The sequence below is a fragment of the Falco punctatus genome (assembly GCF_963210335.1).
Source record: "Falco punctatus genome assembly, chromosome: 1".
Classification (NCBI taxonomy): Eukaryota; Metazoa; Chordata; class Aves; order Falconiformes; family Falconidae; genus Falco; species Falco punctatus.
This window is the reverse complement of record NC_137580.1, coordinates 93,340,520-93,359,004: the sequence shown is the minus strand read 5'-3', so window position 1 is coordinate 93,359,004 and position 18,485 is coordinate 93,340,520. Positions and strand designations below refer to the sequence as shown.

Here is an 18,485-nt window from a genome sequence, read left to right as displayed (position 1 = left end):
AAGATCAAAGGCATAGAGATACCATTAATTTCAACTGGTAGATTTCCCATTTCTTAAACCCAGTCCCAGTTCTTAATTGTTTCTGATATAGTTTCTAAAGATCCTGCTTTCACTGTTATTTATTAATCATATTGCCATGATGCCAACAAGCCCCAGGCATGGACTGATGTCCTGGTGTATTAGATGTGGGGAAAAAACCCCAACCCAGTCTCTGCTCATGTATCTGGTTTTTTTTTATAATGTATTCAGGTTTATGTCAGGCACTTGATTTACTTGGTCAAAAATATACTCTCTATTGAATCAATGAACAGTTATTAAATGGATTAAGAAAACAAGCAGCTAAAAGCTTTCAAAATGCGATTGTTGTTGGAGGATCATTGCTGAACAAGATGCTTGCATGGTAGCTTTGCAAGATTCAGCTTTCACCCCGGTGTATTTCACTATTTTCATGAATGATCTGGAAAATATATATAAATTAGTTGCCCGTAAAGTTTGCAGCTGATTCAAATTTTGCCATGATAAATAATGATGAAGGCAGGTCTCTAATGCAGAGCAATTGCAATTGCTTGGTAGACTGGTAACAGCGAAACAACATGAATTTTAATACAGCTAAATGCTCAGTCATCCATCTCGGAGAGCAGAATGTAGGCCACTCTGTCAGGCTGGGAGACTGCCTGCTCGAGGGCAGCGACTCTAAAATTGATTTAAGGGCCATATTGGATAACAGGTGATTATGAACATTTAATGCCCTGTAGTGGTGAAACGGATGAACATGATCTCTGGATAAAGAGGGGAAGCCGAAGTCTGAATGAGGAGTTTTTATCCACCTTGATTAAAGAGTGGGAAGGTGCTGTAATGAGACCCAACGGCTGGAACTTGAACTGAAGGCTTTTGGCATGGGGATGTGGTGCAGATTCCCGGTGGGATCCCGCGGGGTTTGAAAACATGGGGTGGGTATCTGTTGTGAGAGGTGTGGGGAGCTCAGCCGGGCTCCGGGGGCTGCTGCCACCAGTGAGGCTCCAGCCTCGGCTGCAGGCTGAGATCCTTCCCCCGCTGCGCTTCCCCAGTTCCGCGCAAATGGGAAGGTGTATCATTAGCGTCCTATTGTATTCTTGTTTAGCTTGGCTTCACGGAGTCTGCACAGCTCAGAAATATGTTTATAGAGTTGTGGTGTCGTGTTTCTTATCTGGCGAGAGTGGATGAGAGAGCTGCAGAAGGGCAGGCAAGCATGTCTAATGCTGAAACGGCAAAGGAGACAAAGCCGGCACCTGATAAAGACAGCGGCGGTTGAATTTGCACACTTATTAAAAACCAGTCCCAGCTTTTATCTGGGAATGAAAGGGCTCACATAGCGGGGTTGTGTGCCGGGGAGCTGGGAGGGATGCCAGGAGAGACAGGGGAACGGAGGCGGAGGGGGGAGCACGGCTACACCAGGCTCCTGTCCCACCATGTTTGGCATGGGGATGTGGTGCAGATTCCTGGTGGGATCCCATGGGGTCCTGTCCCACCATGTGGGTGGAGGGGCCAAGTGTCCAGGGCAGCGCCGGGAAATGCCCCGTGCCTGGACCACAGAGCTTGCTGTAAGGCAGCATTGTGGCAGAGACCTGACATTTCATTGCACGGCTCTTCTACTCCACCGATCAAGGGGACAGCTCATGCGGTGGCGTTCAGAGCTCTGGTCATCCAGGCTCAGAAAAAGAGCATCAGGTTGTGAGCAGGGTGGAGAAAATACGATTTTCAGTCACCCGTGTCTGCTCTCATGTTTTCATTTCTAGCTGTTCTTTGAAAAAGTGGCTGTGCCTGAAATTAAAATATTCTCCCTCTCCCCATCCTACTTGTGTTGCCTGGGGCATTAGCTCCCAGGCTGTTTCTTCAGCTGCAGGAGTTGTCTGCATCCATGCAGACACCCAAACTGAGGTCATGGGAAATTTTTGGAGCAACTTTTCCTTCCAAGCTCTTTCCTAGACTGCATTCCTCTATGTTATCTGCAGATGCCGGGTCCGTAAGCAAAAGCTGAGATAAGTGTCATTTTAGAGAAAAAAAACAAACAACCAAAAAACCAAGAAAAAGGCTGCCTCGTGCAATGGGGCACATCCAGCGCTGAAGATGTGGGGGTGGGATTTGCAGCTGCCAGGTGGGGTGCAGTCGCAGATGGCTGGGGGAGAGCAGGTGTAAATGCCATCTGGAGCTTTACCTCTCCTTTCTGTGAGTCACCCGCACACACAGTGCTTTCACCAGTGCCAGGTTTGGATACGCAGGAAACTCTGTGCCTTAGTAATAATGTTTTGAAGCATTCCTGAGATGCTTTGGGCTCCACAGGAGATCTAAGTCATCTCAGGAACCCGAGTTTACTTCCTTTGGACACCTGTTTGTCCCTGATTTTTTTACAAATATGGCACAGATAATACCAAGTTCTGTAGGAGCTAGTTGTGATTCACAATGCATATTTTCTCACTTCATTCTTCACAGCATGAGGATTGAACGGTGGCAGTATCATAGATGATCCTGTTCATGCAATGTGCTGGATGCATCCCATCTGGATAAGCTGGAAATGAGGATCATGACCACTTTGTGATGCCCTCATCTGCTGTGCTGGTGACCGCTCACACCTTCTCTTGGTCTGCTTTCTTAGGCAGCCTGGGATCTGTTCGGATTTACTGGGCTGGGTGTGGATTTTGGTCATACGACACTTGGCAAAAGGCAGAGCGGCAGGGATAGCTATGATAATACCATGGCTGTTGGTGGCCGGGACTTGGAAAAGATGCAGATGTGACATTTTTCCCAGGTTGTGAGGAAGGAGCCTGCTTCTCCTTCGTCTCACTGTGCTCGGTTTGGCCGAGCTCAGCTTGGCAGTGAACGTGCCCCTGCAGCCCTGTGTAGTGGATTAGGATTGTAACAATTGTTCAGAACAGTCGTCCAAGATGAGTTCCTGACAGGTGGATTGGGATAGTTCAACTTGGACCTGTAGGATGTCTGTCTACCCTTGTTTTGCTGGCTCTCCTGCCGCAAGCCTACAGCCTTCCTCCCCATCCTCTCCCTTTTTCCTCCCAGGGCTGCCACAGGGTTGCTCCAAATGCTTGTTCCAGGCCATGGGCTTTCACCTTCCCTTTGGGCACTGGGCATTTTCTGCCTCTCGTCTGACTTCCACATTAGATGTTTGCCTTGGACTTCTGCCTTTGCCACAGACTGTCCCCTGCACTGAGTATCGGCATCGGAGTTTGGTTCTCCTCCAGCCATCACTCTTGCGTTTGCTAACTGGCACGGTATCATGTCAACCTCACCTGCTCAGAGCCGGATCCCTACGGATCCCGTCTGATCTACCAAGTACAGAGGCTGATGCTGAGATTGGCCCGGGGAAGCTGTTGTGCAGCGACCTTTGCGGTGTCACACCGGTGGAAGGTACACTAGAGAGGGCCAGGAGCAAGGCAATGCCAAGACTTTGCATTATGTCTATAGGAGAGCTGGACATGGCCATGGTCATTCCAGTGTTAAGGAACCATACCTGCTCACATCCTGAAAGGGGGCACAGTTCTGCACACCAAGGGGAAGGCAGCCTGCCTCTGAGGAGGAAAAAAGGAATACTGGGAGAGTTTGGATGGGCCAGCAGCATCTGGCACCCACACTGTCCGCATGGAAAGGACCCAAGTTGAACGGTGTCAGGCCTGGGACCGAATGGTATAAACCCATGTCAGAGGCCTTTTCTTAAGGAATTCTCCATGCTTTGACTTTAAGGTCATAAGCTTTTCACTTCCAGATATGCGCTAGGTAGCAGGAAACAAGATGGATCAAAAATATGCAGATTTATTGCGCCTTACACAAGAGCAGCTGAAAATTCTGTCTTTGCCAATAGAATTGGCAGAGACTTAGTCCCACCAGGTGAGGTGGCAGAGCACAGAGCTGGCAAGAGCCCTCATTGAAGCATGGCCTAGGATATCCATAGGATTTCCCTATGCCTATCCATAGGAAACAGTGATAACTAGGTCAGCTTTTTAATACCTAAGAGAATAACGTCATATCAAAGATGCAAGCAAAGTTTATTCCTCTTTTTTGTGTAAACCATTTTAAGGAGCATCTTTAGGCTGTGTTGGTAGGTAGGGATTACCGAGTCCTTATTTCTGTGAAGTGCTGCTGCAGCTTGGCTGCTGGATCAGGAAGATGTCACTGCATGCAGCCAGCTCACATTTTAAGACTGGGGCGCAACTGTGAACGCTGCTAATATTTCTGCTTGAAGGAAAGTGGATATTTGGGCAGATGATTTGTTGCAGCAAGGGGTTTTCATGGTAAAATTCGTAACCACAGACTAGATGGCAGATGCAATTCAGCACTTATAAATACAAAGTAATGTACACTGGCAAACAGCCCAGACCCTTACCTAAACAAACACAATGATGGGCTCTAAATGAGCTATTGCTGCTCAGCAAAGTGATCCTTGGGACTTTGTGGAGGGCTCCCTGAAAAGCTCAGCTTGATGCTGAACGATGGCAGAGCGCAGGAGCTATAAGGGGAAGAGCAGGGTGTCTAAACCTCTGCGCAAGTCCGTGCTGCAGTTGCATCCCAAGTGTCATCCTCCCACCCCTGCAGTGATGAGGTCCTGGAAAAGATGCAGAGAAGTACATGGCAAAAATGTCTGGAGCAGAATTCATACCGTGACCTAGGGCTTGGAGAAAACCTAAGAGAGTGGAAAGAAGATTTTGTAGTCTGTTAAGGAGACAGGGAAATTCTGCCGCAGGCAGGCCCTGGGCCACTGTTTGCCTGGGGCTTGGAGAAGATGCCAGGGCAATGCTCCCCTCATTTAGTGTTGCTTTTCCATCCCCATCTGCTCCCCACCGCTGTGTCAGACCAGCCCAAATGGGCCCTTGTCTGACTCCATGCAGCTCTTCTCGCATTCTTCTGTTATAACGAGGGCTTTTCTCTTTCTCATTTCCTGGCCTTGCAGGGCATTACTAGGCTATAATAATTGATATTAGTGTTATTGTTATGTAGGGACCTAATGACTCCTGTATTTAAATCCTGTGATATTTTCCCCTGTGAAGGTTTCTCTTGACCTTTTCTTTGAGACTCTTTCACACCTCTGTGGCTTGCAGCAAGCCTTTGAAATTCAGCAGGAGGAAAACCCTCTGGCTAGAGAAGAGGCTTTTTTCTTTCCTTTTTTTTTTTTTTTTTTTTTTTTTGCCCTCCTCATCAAATTCATATTCAAATTGGCTGAAATATAAACTGTTAACTATCACCTTTCCCTTTCTCTCCCTGATGTTGCGGAGGGAAATGCTGGCAAACCACCAAAAGTATAACCCTGCCCAAATGTTGTTAGGCTAAACCGATGCTGCTGCCAAAACGCAGGGATGGGGAGCACCACCGTCCGGGAACTGCTTTGGCACGTGCCTGTGAAGGGATGGAGATGCCCTGGTTAAGGTTTGTGGTGCAATCCACTCACATAATGAGTCATGTAGCTCAGCCATAAGTGGTGCTGAAAAATCAGCATTCAAACCCCTCTGGAGATTTGTGAGGATGGATTCTAAGAATTGCACATGCTATAACTCGCTTTTACCTTCTTCCCTTAAAAGTATCCCTGCAATATTAAGTGCAAAAATCACATTAAGGGAGGGAGTATGATTTAGGTGGAAAAGATGAACACCTAGAAGTTAGGAAATGGCACATCTATTGCCTCCATCCCCTGCCTGGATACATTACGGAAATGACCTTTCATTTCTGACCACATACCATATTTTTTCTGCTGAAATCCTGTCTTGTTCAGGGGAGAGGCTGGATAGACCAAAGGGCAGGACTGAGGCTGTACTGCCAAAGGGGATGAAGAGCACCACAGTCCCAAAGGTTAATGGATCTGGATGCAGTCCCAGAGCATGTGGGATCAGAGACTGTACCTGTAGAAGTTAGGGGTGGGATTCAGGTGCCTAAACATGGCCTGCTGCCGTTTTGTGTCACACCCAGCTCCAGCTGCTGGAGGAGAGCAGGTCTAGAGGAGCTGTGTCAAATCCGTCAGCACTCATGTTGGCATCTCAGACCCTCAAGGGTGTCTAAAAAAGGAATTAGCTGCCTATTTTTAGACAGCTGGGATTCAGCACCGGAACAAGGCGTAGGTGTTTTGCTTTGAGCCGGGACTCTGAGCTCCAGCAACGACCCATGGAGATGGAGCTGACCCAGCCAGCCGAGCCTGGAGAGCAATACGGCACCCCAGAGCAGACACAGAGCCATGGTCAACTGGCTCACCCCAGTCACCTCACTGACTGTTCTGGAGAGGGGTGCCTGACACCCCAACACTCTCATGGAGCTGCAGATACACCACGGGACCTGCAGCAGCCCCCAGCTTTTCTGCTGCGGCTGGCTGCTTGCGTGGCAGTGGGCACCTGCGTGCTGAGACCTGCTCTGTTCGTACCTGCTCCCAGTCCTCGGTTTCCCAGACCAGTTGCTTCTCCCAGGTGCTTGTGTGGTGGCAGAGCATCGCTCCTTCTCCCCCTGAAGGCACTCCAGCCTTCCTCTCTGCAGTGGAGGGAGGGAAGAGGCAGCAGAAGGGAGGGAAACTCCAGCCTGGGGTGAGGCTAGTCCAAACCAATTCTCCTTCCTCATTCACTTCTCAATTCGCCTTCCACTCGAAATGCATAAAAGTGCTGCCCTCTTCCTTTTGGCACACACGCTTTCACACACACAGACCCACCTTTGGCCACAGGACAAAGCAGGAGACACTGAAGCTGCTTTGCAGAGTAGCGTTCAAAGCCATGTGCTGAATTTCAAACAATACCCGTTCAGAACAGGGAATTAAGCAGCTATAGTGTTGTCATACTATAAACAAAGGTAAAATGCTGTGTGCATCAGCAAAAGGCTTTGTATTGTAAAGTACTCCCTTTATGTCCAACCAGGAGAGAATTCAAATGATTATTGACCTTCCACTGTAGGAAAGCCGCATTATAATATCTTCAAATCAATAGAGACAAGTGCAGCACGGCAGAGAAAGGCCAGGGCTCTGCAAACTGCAGAAAATTGCATTTTGCTTTGGCCTCTTAAAAAGTTTGCAAAGCATCTATTAGAGGCCCCCGGAGCCTTTTCTTTCTAATTGCCATGTTTGACAATGTGATCGCACAGGGGACTAGCGGAAAGACAGATAATGGACCCACTTTAATTGCTTCCCAGTTCCGTGAGTCATAACACTTCTGAGATGGCAAAGGGGAAGTGCAGCAGTTTGACTGAAGGAGGTTTCTGGCTTTTAAGAAAGCTCTGGAGGTACAAATGCTAAACTCAAAGCCAAAGTCTTGGAGGGACTGAAGGCTCCAGGTACTGGATTTTCTTTCATCTTTTGCTTTTGACTGGAACTATCCAGTGAAGTTTTAATCATGTTCTGGAAGGGGTAGGAATAGCTTTGTGTCTTAAGAGATGAAGGAATGGATGTCACGCCAAGACCCTTTTTCTCAGGGATGGGCGCTAAGGCTGAGTCCTGCGGGTAGAAGAGGCCGGCAGGTGGTGGAGGACTCGGCATCAGTCAGTCAGCAGTGATAGTGGGAGCACACTGACAGCTCCCGATGGATTTATCTGGCAGGTCGAGAGGACACTGTAGTTCTCCATGGGGATCTGGGCTTGGCATGTATTCTGGGAACAGATGCACGGTGGACCTTCTGACCTCACTCCTCCCTGTGACACCAGTGAATATCTCTTGTACTTCTGGCCTAAGGGCAGGCTTTTTCCTGGAAAACGAAGGAGCCCACAGCCAGCGTTGAACCCAGAGCTCCAGGAAAACAATGGCCTTTGCCTGTGCCAGCTGGGCTGTGGAGTAGCTGGGGCCCTTCTGCCCAGGTCCTTTGGATTCTTGTTATCTGCCCTCAGCCAGGGCTTTGACCTTTCTGCTCAGGGCAGCACCCACTGGGACCCCTCAGCATCATGGATGCTTGGTGCCTCCTGAGAAGAGCAGAAGCCCACGACACTCACACTATTCCTGGCAATTTTTAAGCTGCATTGGTATGATCCTTGCCTGACCACCCTCTGAAGGTCTTCAACCTTCCCTCTGCTTTGTGCCAAGAGAAACAAGCTGCACTGTGATGTACAGAACATTGTATATCTGGGCACTGCTGGGATGTGCCCCAGCCTCTCTGGGGATGGACTGGTTTGCCTGGGTGCTGCCTTCACCTCAGCTGGACAAGCCCTGGGATGTGGTGGCTGTGAAGGAGGGGAGGATGATGGAAAGGAGGAGGCCGTCAAAAAGGGGGATGAGTAAGGGGGAGTGTAGAGGAGAAGAAGATGAAGCACCTGGTTTTGTGCCAGGGTGCCCAGCTGATGGGTGTTGTGGTGCCTGGTTCTTGTACACACCTCTGCGATACAGTCCCCAGATCAGTGCTGCAGCTCATTCCTCTGCTCCATGGCCCCAGCTCCATGCTAGAGCACAAAGCTCAGCGAGGTGATGATCCACACCATGCTGCAGTGCTCGGCTCAGCGTAAAGGGGCTTGGGTCTGTGCTTTGTGTCATGACACTGGAACCCAAAACAGGTCCAACTGATGGGCTCCAGCCCTGGGGGCACAGGGCAGTGATACCACTGGCCTGTCTTGATCTTGCAGGGCTTGATCTAGAGTAAGAGAGAACTTGAAGATATAGGGGTATATTCCAGGCAGACAGAAACAAACTCTGCTGTGCTTCAAACCATCCTAAAACTGTGCAGCTGTGTTAATGTGGCTTGACGCCAGGTCTTAGCAACCTCTCTGTCCCAGGACCCTGCCTTGTGCTCATCCCTGTCCTAAAGTGGTCAGTTGGCACCTGGTCAGAAAAAGCAAAGTAATATTTGCCTGAAATTGGATGGATGAAACTATCCTCAAGCAAGGTTTAGATGGCTCGTGGCATTTGGTGGTCGCTGTGGTCTGGGGACACTGAGCACAAGGCACAGTTACTGGTTGAAGACCAGTGATGGAGAAGCTCTTTAGAGGAGCGTGAGAGGGCCAAGGCATGGTCCCTGTGGTCTCTGCCACAGCATACCCCAGTCTGGCTTGGTAAGAAAGGGTCACCTTGACTTCCCAAGGCTGTCTGTGGACTGCACCCACTCCTGCACTTGCTTCAGGCCCTGCGCCGGCCAGGGGCCCTCTGATGACTGCTGGGTGCTGAGCTTTGTCATGGATCAGTCAGGACATGGTTGAGCTGCATGGCAGGAAACTAACTGGAAAAAAGCTTGGGGGGATGATTGACAGTAACTGTCTCCAGTGGAAGGAGCTAATTCGAGCAGCTTATGAACACCAGGTCCCTAATTAAAGCACACAGGCTAGCCCTGCCTGTAATTAATTTCCCTATGCTGCTCCACTGGCAGCCGGCTATCAGTGCCACTGACTCACAGCTCCCAGCAGCCTCATAGGCATTGGCAGTGGGAGAAGAAAAGCCGTGGTTCAGAGTGGAGCAGGATTTGCCCCTTCCCTTCTGCTCCTGTGTGCTGGGGAGAAGCCGTCGCGTGCCTCCAGCTCCGCACACACTCAGAAGCTGCGCCAGGACCTTGCTGCCCAGCCCTGGCAGCCCTGTCCATAGGAAAACGCTGGTGTTGCACGCTTAGGGTACAAGCAAAGTGCTCCAGAGGGTGCAGGAGCCTGGCTGTCAGGAGGGGCTGGCACGGGGCAGGGTGATACTCATACGCATGGCTCATTCTCTGCCAGCTGCTTCGTGTTTTCTCTTTCTCCTCCCGTGTATATGTATATTTATTATGCACTTGCCTCCCCTGGCTGGAGCTGGAACAGGAGCGTTGTCATTGTGATTCCTCTCACATAGGAACGGTTCTCTGCCTTCACTCCGCTGTGAGTGTGTCACATTTATAAGGCCTGTGGGATGCATCTGGGCTGTGGTTAGCTTTTCCCCGGGTAGGCTGCAGCCCCTGCGGTATTGCCAAGGCAGGGAGGAGCAGCTGGGAAGAGCCATGCAGCTGGTGGCCCTGTCTGCAGCCCGAGCGCTGTTCTGCTGGAGTGGGTGGTGTTGCGTAGCGAGGTGAATCCCATTGCTCCAGTGCTACCCCGGCCCCCATCATCTGAATCAGGAAAACTGAAGAAGGAGGCTCCGGAAAGTCCTATATCTCTGGCTATGGGTTCTCATTATCAGCTGGAGAGGAATTGTGTTGGTCAGAGAGTTGCCAGGGTGGTTTTAATTTCCCAGGAGGCTTCTCTTGGTGTGACATGTCTCCAGCGGGGAGTTTCAGTTGTCTCGTGTTACTTTGCTCCATACAAGGGGACGTGATATGTCAAAACATGACAAGCCGGCCAGAATGTGTCATAATACTGCACTCAACACACTGCCTTCCAGGGATGCTCAGCAGCTAATAATATCAGGCTCAAATTATCCCTGCATGCTGAGCTGTTATTTTTTCTCCCATGTGGACTATGATGTATAGGAGCCTCCCACCTATATGGGACTGTTGGACCACCACAGATTTATTAGCTGCACACAGTGAATTCTTTTGACTAGACTAAAACTCAGTCCTGGGATCCCAGCCTGTTAATGCAGAAAAATTACTTTCCTGCCTTGGCTTCTCCAATACCTCTGTAACTGCTTCAGTAAACAGTTGGGTGAAATTTCCGTGTGATTTAATCCTTTATCACTGGGGTTTGAAGTTGCTACTTCGATGCAAAGATGATGTGATTTCATTAGCAACGCCATCGCCTTGCAGGCTTTTCTGTGAGATGCAGCCACCGTCTCCAGGATTCAGCACCGTGGGAGCCAGCGTGCTGCGCCATGCACGTGTGGCTGGATGCGACCGGACTCTCCCCAGTCTCCCCAGTGTATCCCATTCTGCGTCGTTGTCCTCTTCCGTCTGACTTTTTGAACTCTGCTGTATTACCATGGGGTGTAACGAGGCATCAACATGCCTGAACAATTTTTTCAGTCTTTCAAGGAAGAAAAACCCTCCCATAACAGCGAAGAGGGAAAGGTGCTGTTGTCTCTGGGCTGGAGGTCCCCAGCGATGGGGAGGAACGTGTCTTTATGCCAGAGGTACTGTGATGAGCTGGGAAGGAGACACACGTGTCCCTTGCATGTGGTATTTCACAAACGGAGCCTCCCACTGCTGCCGTTGCCGCCCGTTCATTTTAGTTTCTGTATGCGGTTTAGAGGAAGAGATCTAATTACTTGCTGCTAATTGATGGTAAAGCACTGCTGAAACTTCCTCTTTTCCCCACCTTCCCCACCATGGGTAGGCAACAGAAGATCTCTCTGCAGGTCTCTCAGCTGGAGGTTCATGATGACCCTCCCTTCCAGGTCCCCTTTCAAGAAGGTGATGCTGGCTCCACAGCCTCTGCCCAGCCTCCGGGCCCTTTCCCAGCATCCCAGCCAGGGCTGGTGAATTTGGTGAATGCTTCCTTGTAAGTCCTGTGCAGCCCAGCTCCTGGGGAAGCAGGTGATCATCACTACGAAAAAAATATTCCTCGCAGGGGCATTTCAACCCCGGTGGGCTGTCTGCATGCTTGGGACACGGGAAATCTACTTCTGCCTTGCAAACTCTGAGGAATCCCTGAATCAAGCATTGTACATTATCTCCTCCAACAACAGCACTGCCCTCTTTGGAAAAATGTGCTGTTTTCTCCTCTTCCTTGGTGGCTGCACAGATTCAAAGGAAAAAATGGGGCGAGAGGAAGGGAAGCAAGAATATGTGGCATAAGACTTTGACCGAGAGAAGGAAAGGATGCTCTTGGCCCCAAGACCTCTATAGGCCAGTCTGACCTCTAAGTTATTCTGGGAATCTCTTAGTTATTTCTTACAGGAAGACCAGAACAGTCCACAATTGTTCATGGAAAGTCACAAAAGTCACATTTCCATCTTACATTCTGAGCGCAATCTGGAGAGACCTGCTTGTTCAATGATCCTGAAAAGCAAGGAGCCGGTGGCACTGCTGGAATGGGACACAGAGTTGCCTGGTACAACCTGGTGGCTGTAGGCATCAGCCACAGCTGGGCAGATGTTTTCCCACAGGCTGAACTGTGCTAAACGTGCCTGTGGCAGAGACAAATGCCCCCCCAGAAGCCAGCCCCTTTGCTCAGAGGTAAGCTCTTTGGAGCAGGACTTAACGTTAGACGTGCATCCAGGACCCACGATGCAAATGCATGATGATCCTTCTCTTTCACCACCAAAGTCAGAGACCTCCCAAGTGTGAAAGGCTGAGGAGGTGCTCAGACTTTGTCACTATAAGTGTATATTGATTTTAGCTATTGTGTTGAGGGGTAGAGCATTTTTAATTCTGCAGTTTAATTGTTTGGTTTCCCTGGCATATGTTGTTTGTGGTTAGTGGCAACACACTTAGAAGGGTGATTTTCAGGCTCATCTATTAGTTGCAAAGAAAAGCACTCTCCCATGACCCTGGCTAATTTGCATCCTATTTTTGTTATCCTTTAGGAAGCAAACTGCTGATTTTGGTGCTTTGCTTGAACATCCAGTCAGAAGTGGAGTCTTGCCCCGGGGCGTGTGTATGCTACAGTGAACCGAAGATTACAATAAGTTGTCAGCAGCAAGGACTGACAGCAATCCCCACTGAGATACCCATCCAGAGCCAGCGCATCTTCTTGCACAACAACAAGATAACCCTTGTGAGGTCCACCAGCTTCACGTCCTGCCGCAACATGACTATTCTTTGGATTCACTCCAACAACATCAGCCTCATTGAGCCTGGAGCCTTCTATGGGCTCAACAAACTGGAGGAGTTAGATCTCAGTGACAACACGAACCTGAAATCTATCAACCCGGTGACTTTCCGGGGTCTTGTTCACCTCCACACCTTACACCTGGATCGCTGTGGGCTCCTGGAGCTCTCCACAGGGCTTTTTCGAGGGTTGTTCTCCTTGCAATATCTCTACCTTCAGGATAATAATCTTCAGAACCTGCTGGATGACACCTTCATAGATCTCGCCAACCTCACCTACCTGTTTTTGCATGGGAACAAAATCAAGAGCTTGTCAGAGAACGTCTTTCGTGGGCTAATCAACCTTGACCGGCTGCTTCTGCACCAGAACAGGGTCAGCCTGGTTCACCGCCGGTCTTTTCACGACCTTGGGAAAGTGATGACCTTGTATCTGTTTAACAACAACCTGACGGTGCTCACGGGAGAAACCATGGCTCCCCTGGTGTCCCTTCAGTACCTGCGCTTGAATGGCAACCAGTGGATCTGTGACTGCCAGGCTCGGTCCCTCTGGAATTGGTTTAAGCAGTTTAAAGGATCATCTTCAGAGCTAGAGTGCCACCTTCCCCCTCGCTTGGCAGGGAGAGACCTAAAAAGGCTGCAGAGCTCCGACTTGGAAGGATGCGTTGACTCCTTCAACCAGATACGAACAAGCGTTTTTAGCACTAAGACCAGATCTGGTAAACTGCCAACTGGGGTCCCCCCTCTCGGCTCCCACGACGGCTCCCCGAAGTGCTGCCACCCAGAAACTGACAAGTCTTTTATTTATGAAGCTAAAAGCAAGGCAGGTCCTTCTTCCCACAGCAGCCGGCCATCCTCCAACAACCCTCTCAAGGATAAGGAGAACATGTCCAAAACCAAGTACGTTGAGACGGACCCTTCCAAAAATGGCAGCAACAAGCAGATAAACGATTCCCCCTTTGGGACCTTTCCCAGCATTGTAGACCCTCCATTGACCAAGTTGAAACCAGAATTTCTAGAGCCTATTGAACCTTCCACAGTCCCAACCAAAAAGAGGCAGGGCTGCTCTAAAAAGAACAAATCAAAGGCCCAGTGCCGCCTCACCCAGCAAGGAAACAGCTCCACGTTACAGCTCAGCCTAAGCCTTTTGATCCCCCCCTTGGTGTGGAGCTTACTGTTATTCTGCTAAAATTAACTCTTTTTCCTGGGTTGATGACACTTTAATACTAGACTTTTGCTGACCTCCATAAATGTTGCAAACAAAAGCAAAACTACCATCCACCCTGAGAAAGCTTTGTTACACAAAAGTTAACTGGATGCCTTTATTAAAAAACAAAAACAAAAACAAAAAAAAAACCCACAGAAACAAAAAAGACAAACACCAAGATGTACATAATTTATTTGTCCTGAAACCTGTGAATTATAACTTTGGTCTTCGGAACTGCATTGGCCCACAAAGCAGCTTTTGCTACAGCAGATGGTAAAGAAATACGGTTTATTTACAGGCAAAAAAAAAAAAAAAAAGTGTAAGAAATGCTCCGAAAAGAATGTTTAAAATCTGTTTGTAACTTGACATCACACTGAACAATATTGCAGGTTCCCATTTGCAGAGGTAATGAATTTGATGCTGTTTTAATCCTATGTTTATGAATATTGCAGTTTTTTCCGTATTCATTCCATCACACCATGTTTACGGGCAGCATTTGTTAAAGAATGCTACCTTCTCCTTCACAAGATTGCAGTATATATAGATATGCATTTTATTTTACTTGTGTACGAGTATACAAAAAAAATATAAAATAAAGATTTCTTTTCCTAAATGATTGTCATCTGCAAGGGGTGAAGTATGCTAACCAGCTAAAAAAGCTGAAGAAGTAAAAGGAGGCTGAGTAATCCATGATCTGGAGGCAGGTTGAGCATTTAACATGGCAGGAATAAAGAAGACATTCCCAGCACGGTTATGCAATCTGTAACTGGTGCCAGCAAAGGGCTTTCTTGCATGAAACATGCGCTGCTAACGCTCCTGTTTGCCTCCAAACTGTCCCACACGTTCACCCAACATATTTCAGGATGCTGGGAACAGCAGGGAACAGCCCCTAGGAGCTGAGGGCTCCAGGTGGTAGGTGGAGGAACGTTGGGAAGCCACCCCAAGAAGCTGGGCAGGGCCATTTTTCTTCTGATATCCACAGATAACTAGACTCTGCTCTGTGATTAGAAGGTAGTTGCAGAGTTGGAGCAGCACTCGGGCTTGGATTTCTGAAATAGGGTGTATCTCCCCCAAAACTCCTGGCCTCGCAGCTCAGGCTGGCTCTGCTGGAGAGCTGGTGTCCATTCCTGGCTGTACCACCAGTGCTTCATGGAGTCACTGGGCAAATCTGGTTGCTGCTCTCCCAGCTGCATGACCGGCATCAGCCTCTGTGGAGGAGCCAGGCATGTTTTGGTGCAAAGACATTGTCCTGCCCAAAGAATGAAGCAAGTCAGTGCCCTGTGCTGGGATTCCTAAGTGCTTTGGTAAGCTGGACAGCCATGACAGTCCTGATGCCCGCATGCATGTCCAGTTTGTGTGCATACTTATCCCCACACACAGGTGAGTGACCAGTACATTACCAGCTGCTTTCTGCCAGACTTGCTAGGATTTGTCCCCTTCATGCCAGTGCTGAAGGGTCTTCCAAGGTCCTGCATGCCCAAAGCAAGCCCTGTCCTCTCCTACTCATCCAAAAGCATCACGCAAACTCTCGAGGGGTTCAAAGCTGCACCTGAAGCTGAAGTAGCAGAGAGCAGCTCAGCCTGGCTCGGCACAGGGTCAGTACCGCTCCAAAGCCCGTAGCAAAGCCAGAAGGAGAATTGCTGGATGCTGTGATGGGCTGCTCTGGAAACTCCTGCTTTGGTCACGGTCTCAGGGCACGCTGCATGTCTCCCTGGTACAGTGAGCCTTGTGGTCAGAATGCTTGGATCGGTGCCCACAGCTCTACGGGCATAAGGAAACCAAACAAAGTGGCCCAAAAAAAAAAAGATGAACCTTGGGTGGGGTGGAGGGGGGGAAGGGAAAAAAAAAGGGCAGCTGTGTGCTGTGGCACTTCCCCACAGCAACTAAAGGGGCCCTGAACAGAGCTGAGATCCGCGCTTGTCCATGCCCAGGTCAGTATCCCAGGGAGTTGGGCTTCAGTGCTCCCCATGGTTAACACAAAGCAGACCAGCACGTTACTGTCACTTACCCTGAATGGACCAGGAGGTGCTTATGCCAGCCCAGTGACACTCTTCCTGCTTTCTAGAGCTTGACTCTGCTGTGCTTTCAGTGGCTCCTAGGACTATATATTGGCCACAAGCCCAGAAGAGTCCCTTGTGCTAATTTCCTAGATTTCCTGCTGTCCAGATGCCAATTTCTGTGTTTACAGGCATTAGAAGGCCGTTTGAATGACAAATTATTGAAGAAGGGGATGCAGTGGACAGCAGGAACACCTCTAGGAGCTTGGAAGAGGCAAAAGGTGAGCTCTGATATTGGTGAGGGTAGGGAGTGTTTGAGGACTTCAAAGGAAGGTAGATTTGCTTCTGCTTTGTGCTTTGCTGGGGTTGGCACAAGTCTTCCCAATATTCCTAGACCTATTTTACACTCAGACGTTGCTGAATTAAATGGGATTTACGCAGCAGGGCTCATGACCTTGTTGACTGTTCCCCATCTTATGATACTTTCTCTCTCTTCCTTTCTCGCTGTGCAAGTCACAGTCAATTTTCTGCTCATGTCCTTGATGCTGGGAGTGAAATCAAATAAAGAAAGTCAACAGCAAGGAGCTGAAAAGGCTCTGGATGGATGAGGGATGCAGTCCAGACTGTCCTGGGAAGAATGGGCTCCCCATCACAGAGTGCAGAGCTGCACAACTCAGCACATAGTGTCCCCTACACATTGTCACCGTGCAGACCCTTGATAATGCAGTGCCCACTATTGATGCAGTAAAAACACAGGTTGAGCAGTGGTGGAAGGACATGGTGTTCATGCTTGCTTCTCTGACAGCATTTGCCTCCACAGTTCCACACTTATCCTTTGCTGTCAGCTCCACACTTGTCCTTGCAACAAGCTGGAGCAGTACCAAGTGAGAAATACTTTTTCCAGGTTTTCAAGTCCACCTGTAAGCACCACCAGGCTCCAGTCTAGCCAAGGAGACAATTACGCCCCTCCTTGTCATGGCAGCATGTGAAGTGTATTTATCCTCTGCTCCCTCCCTCCATCTTCCCATTCTCCTGCAGAGGGCACAGGGACAGGACTGTACCCGCACCTACGGATGGGAAAGTGGAGTCCAAAAGCATGTGTCCCCAGGTGGTCGTTTGTCCCATCCTAAATGAGGTGCCTGGCACAGGTATGGTTAACCTCACTCCAAAGGTCACCATCTCTGTCTACCACGCTGCCAAGCTGCATCACCTGACACAGACACATTTTATGTAAAAGCAATTTAATCAAACTGGTTTGGTATTTTTATTGGATATTTTTCTTTTTTATTGGATAACTGATTCACTCCAATCAGCACTTTATAGAGGGATGCTGCAGCTTTGACGCTGTTTGCATCAGCAACAACTTTTTGATCAAAGCCAGGGAAGAAGAAGGCGGTAATGAAATAAACCCCACTAATAGCCTGGTTCATAAGAAATCCTAGTTCTTGACTGGAAAGGACTTAGATGCTCTGGCACATGTAGCTCAAGCAGCTCTAGTGTAAGCTGTGGTGTCCTGAGGATCCATCTTTCCCTGCTCAGAGCCCCTCCAAAGCCTTCAAGGGATAAATAGTCTGGGTCTGTGCACTGAGAGTCCCTTACAGGGCTGGATCTGAACCTCATTGCTAGAGCAGCTGAATCAGCCTTGCTGGAAACATCACCAGGAGAGGCTGGGGCAGGACAAGACCAGTCAAAGCTGACCGTGGCCAGGCACCGGACCTTGGTAGCTTTGTTCTCTGCCTGCTGCACACAGCAGGCTGCGTTCCCAACAGGAGCAGTCATTTTGCTGCGTGCAGGGGGTCTAGGAGAAGCGCAGTGCCGTGAGGGAGACAAGCTCGGGCAGAGCTAGTAGTGTTTCTTCAGGCTTTGGGAGTCTACAGTTGCCTCAAACACCTTTGTGGCAGCTGCTTTCCTTCCCTCTTGCTCCTCTTTCACTGGATGTGAGAGGACATGCAAGTTGCCTTTGCCTCTCTTGCCCTTACCCTGAGACGGGATTCCCGTTTCCCAGCTGCTCCTTCAGACAGCAGCACTGTGACTCTCCAACTGCTAAAAGACCCTTACTCAGGTCCCCGAACTGAAATCAGCTTAAATACGTGGGGCTTCTTAGTGAAACTCATCTGAGTTCTGCTTAGCTGCATACTGGTTTTGGAGACGATGTTTTCAAGCTTTTCTCATCTGAGGCTGAAGTCTCCCTACTCCTCCTCCAAGTCAGGGAACCATCAGAGAAACACCAGATTCCACAAGATCCCACCCAGGACAGTGCCGTGTCAGGGACTGACACCTGCTTTTGGTGATAGTGCCTGCAGTGACCCCTCCGTGAGGACCAAGCACCTGCGTCTAACCCTGGCCCTGGGCTGCAGGAAGGTGGCATCTCTGCCCCATCCTTCCCCAGTAGCTCATTGAAGATCATGGGGCAAATGCCCAGCTGCCTGTGACTCCCCAGGGCTGAGATCTGTGCTCCTAAACAGGATCTCCTAAACCCTGTGAGCAAGTGGTGTGTCCGCCTCTCCATGCTCTGACGTGGAGAACATGATCTGAGCTGCTGAGTTTTGCTACAAACAAACATGATGCATAGAAATAATAAAGGCCGGAAGGTTTTCTAATTTGAAGCTGTGTTTCTGGATTAGTTCCCTATCATTAGGCAGTCGGGGAGAAGATCTGTTCTGCTTCCTTCTCAAAATCAGAGAAGGATGA

At 49.4% G+C, this 18,485-nt stretch overlaps 1 protein-coding gene across 1 annotated transcript in view; it reads left to right on the top strand.

The window, feature by feature from the left end:
* The window catches only part of RTN4R (reticulon 4 receptor), an 81,956-nt gene extending 63,907 nt beyond the window's left edge, over positions 1–18,049 (top strand). The window contains exon 2 of the mRNA XM_080401865.1: positions 12,350–18,049. Coding sequence (XP_080257991.1) covers positions 12,350–13,779 — 1,430 coding nt within the window. The 3' untranslated portion in view covers positions 13,780–18,049. The remainder of the gene's footprint in view (positions 1–12,349) is intronic.
* The last annotated feature ends 436 nt before the right edge of the window (positions 18,050–18,485 follow it).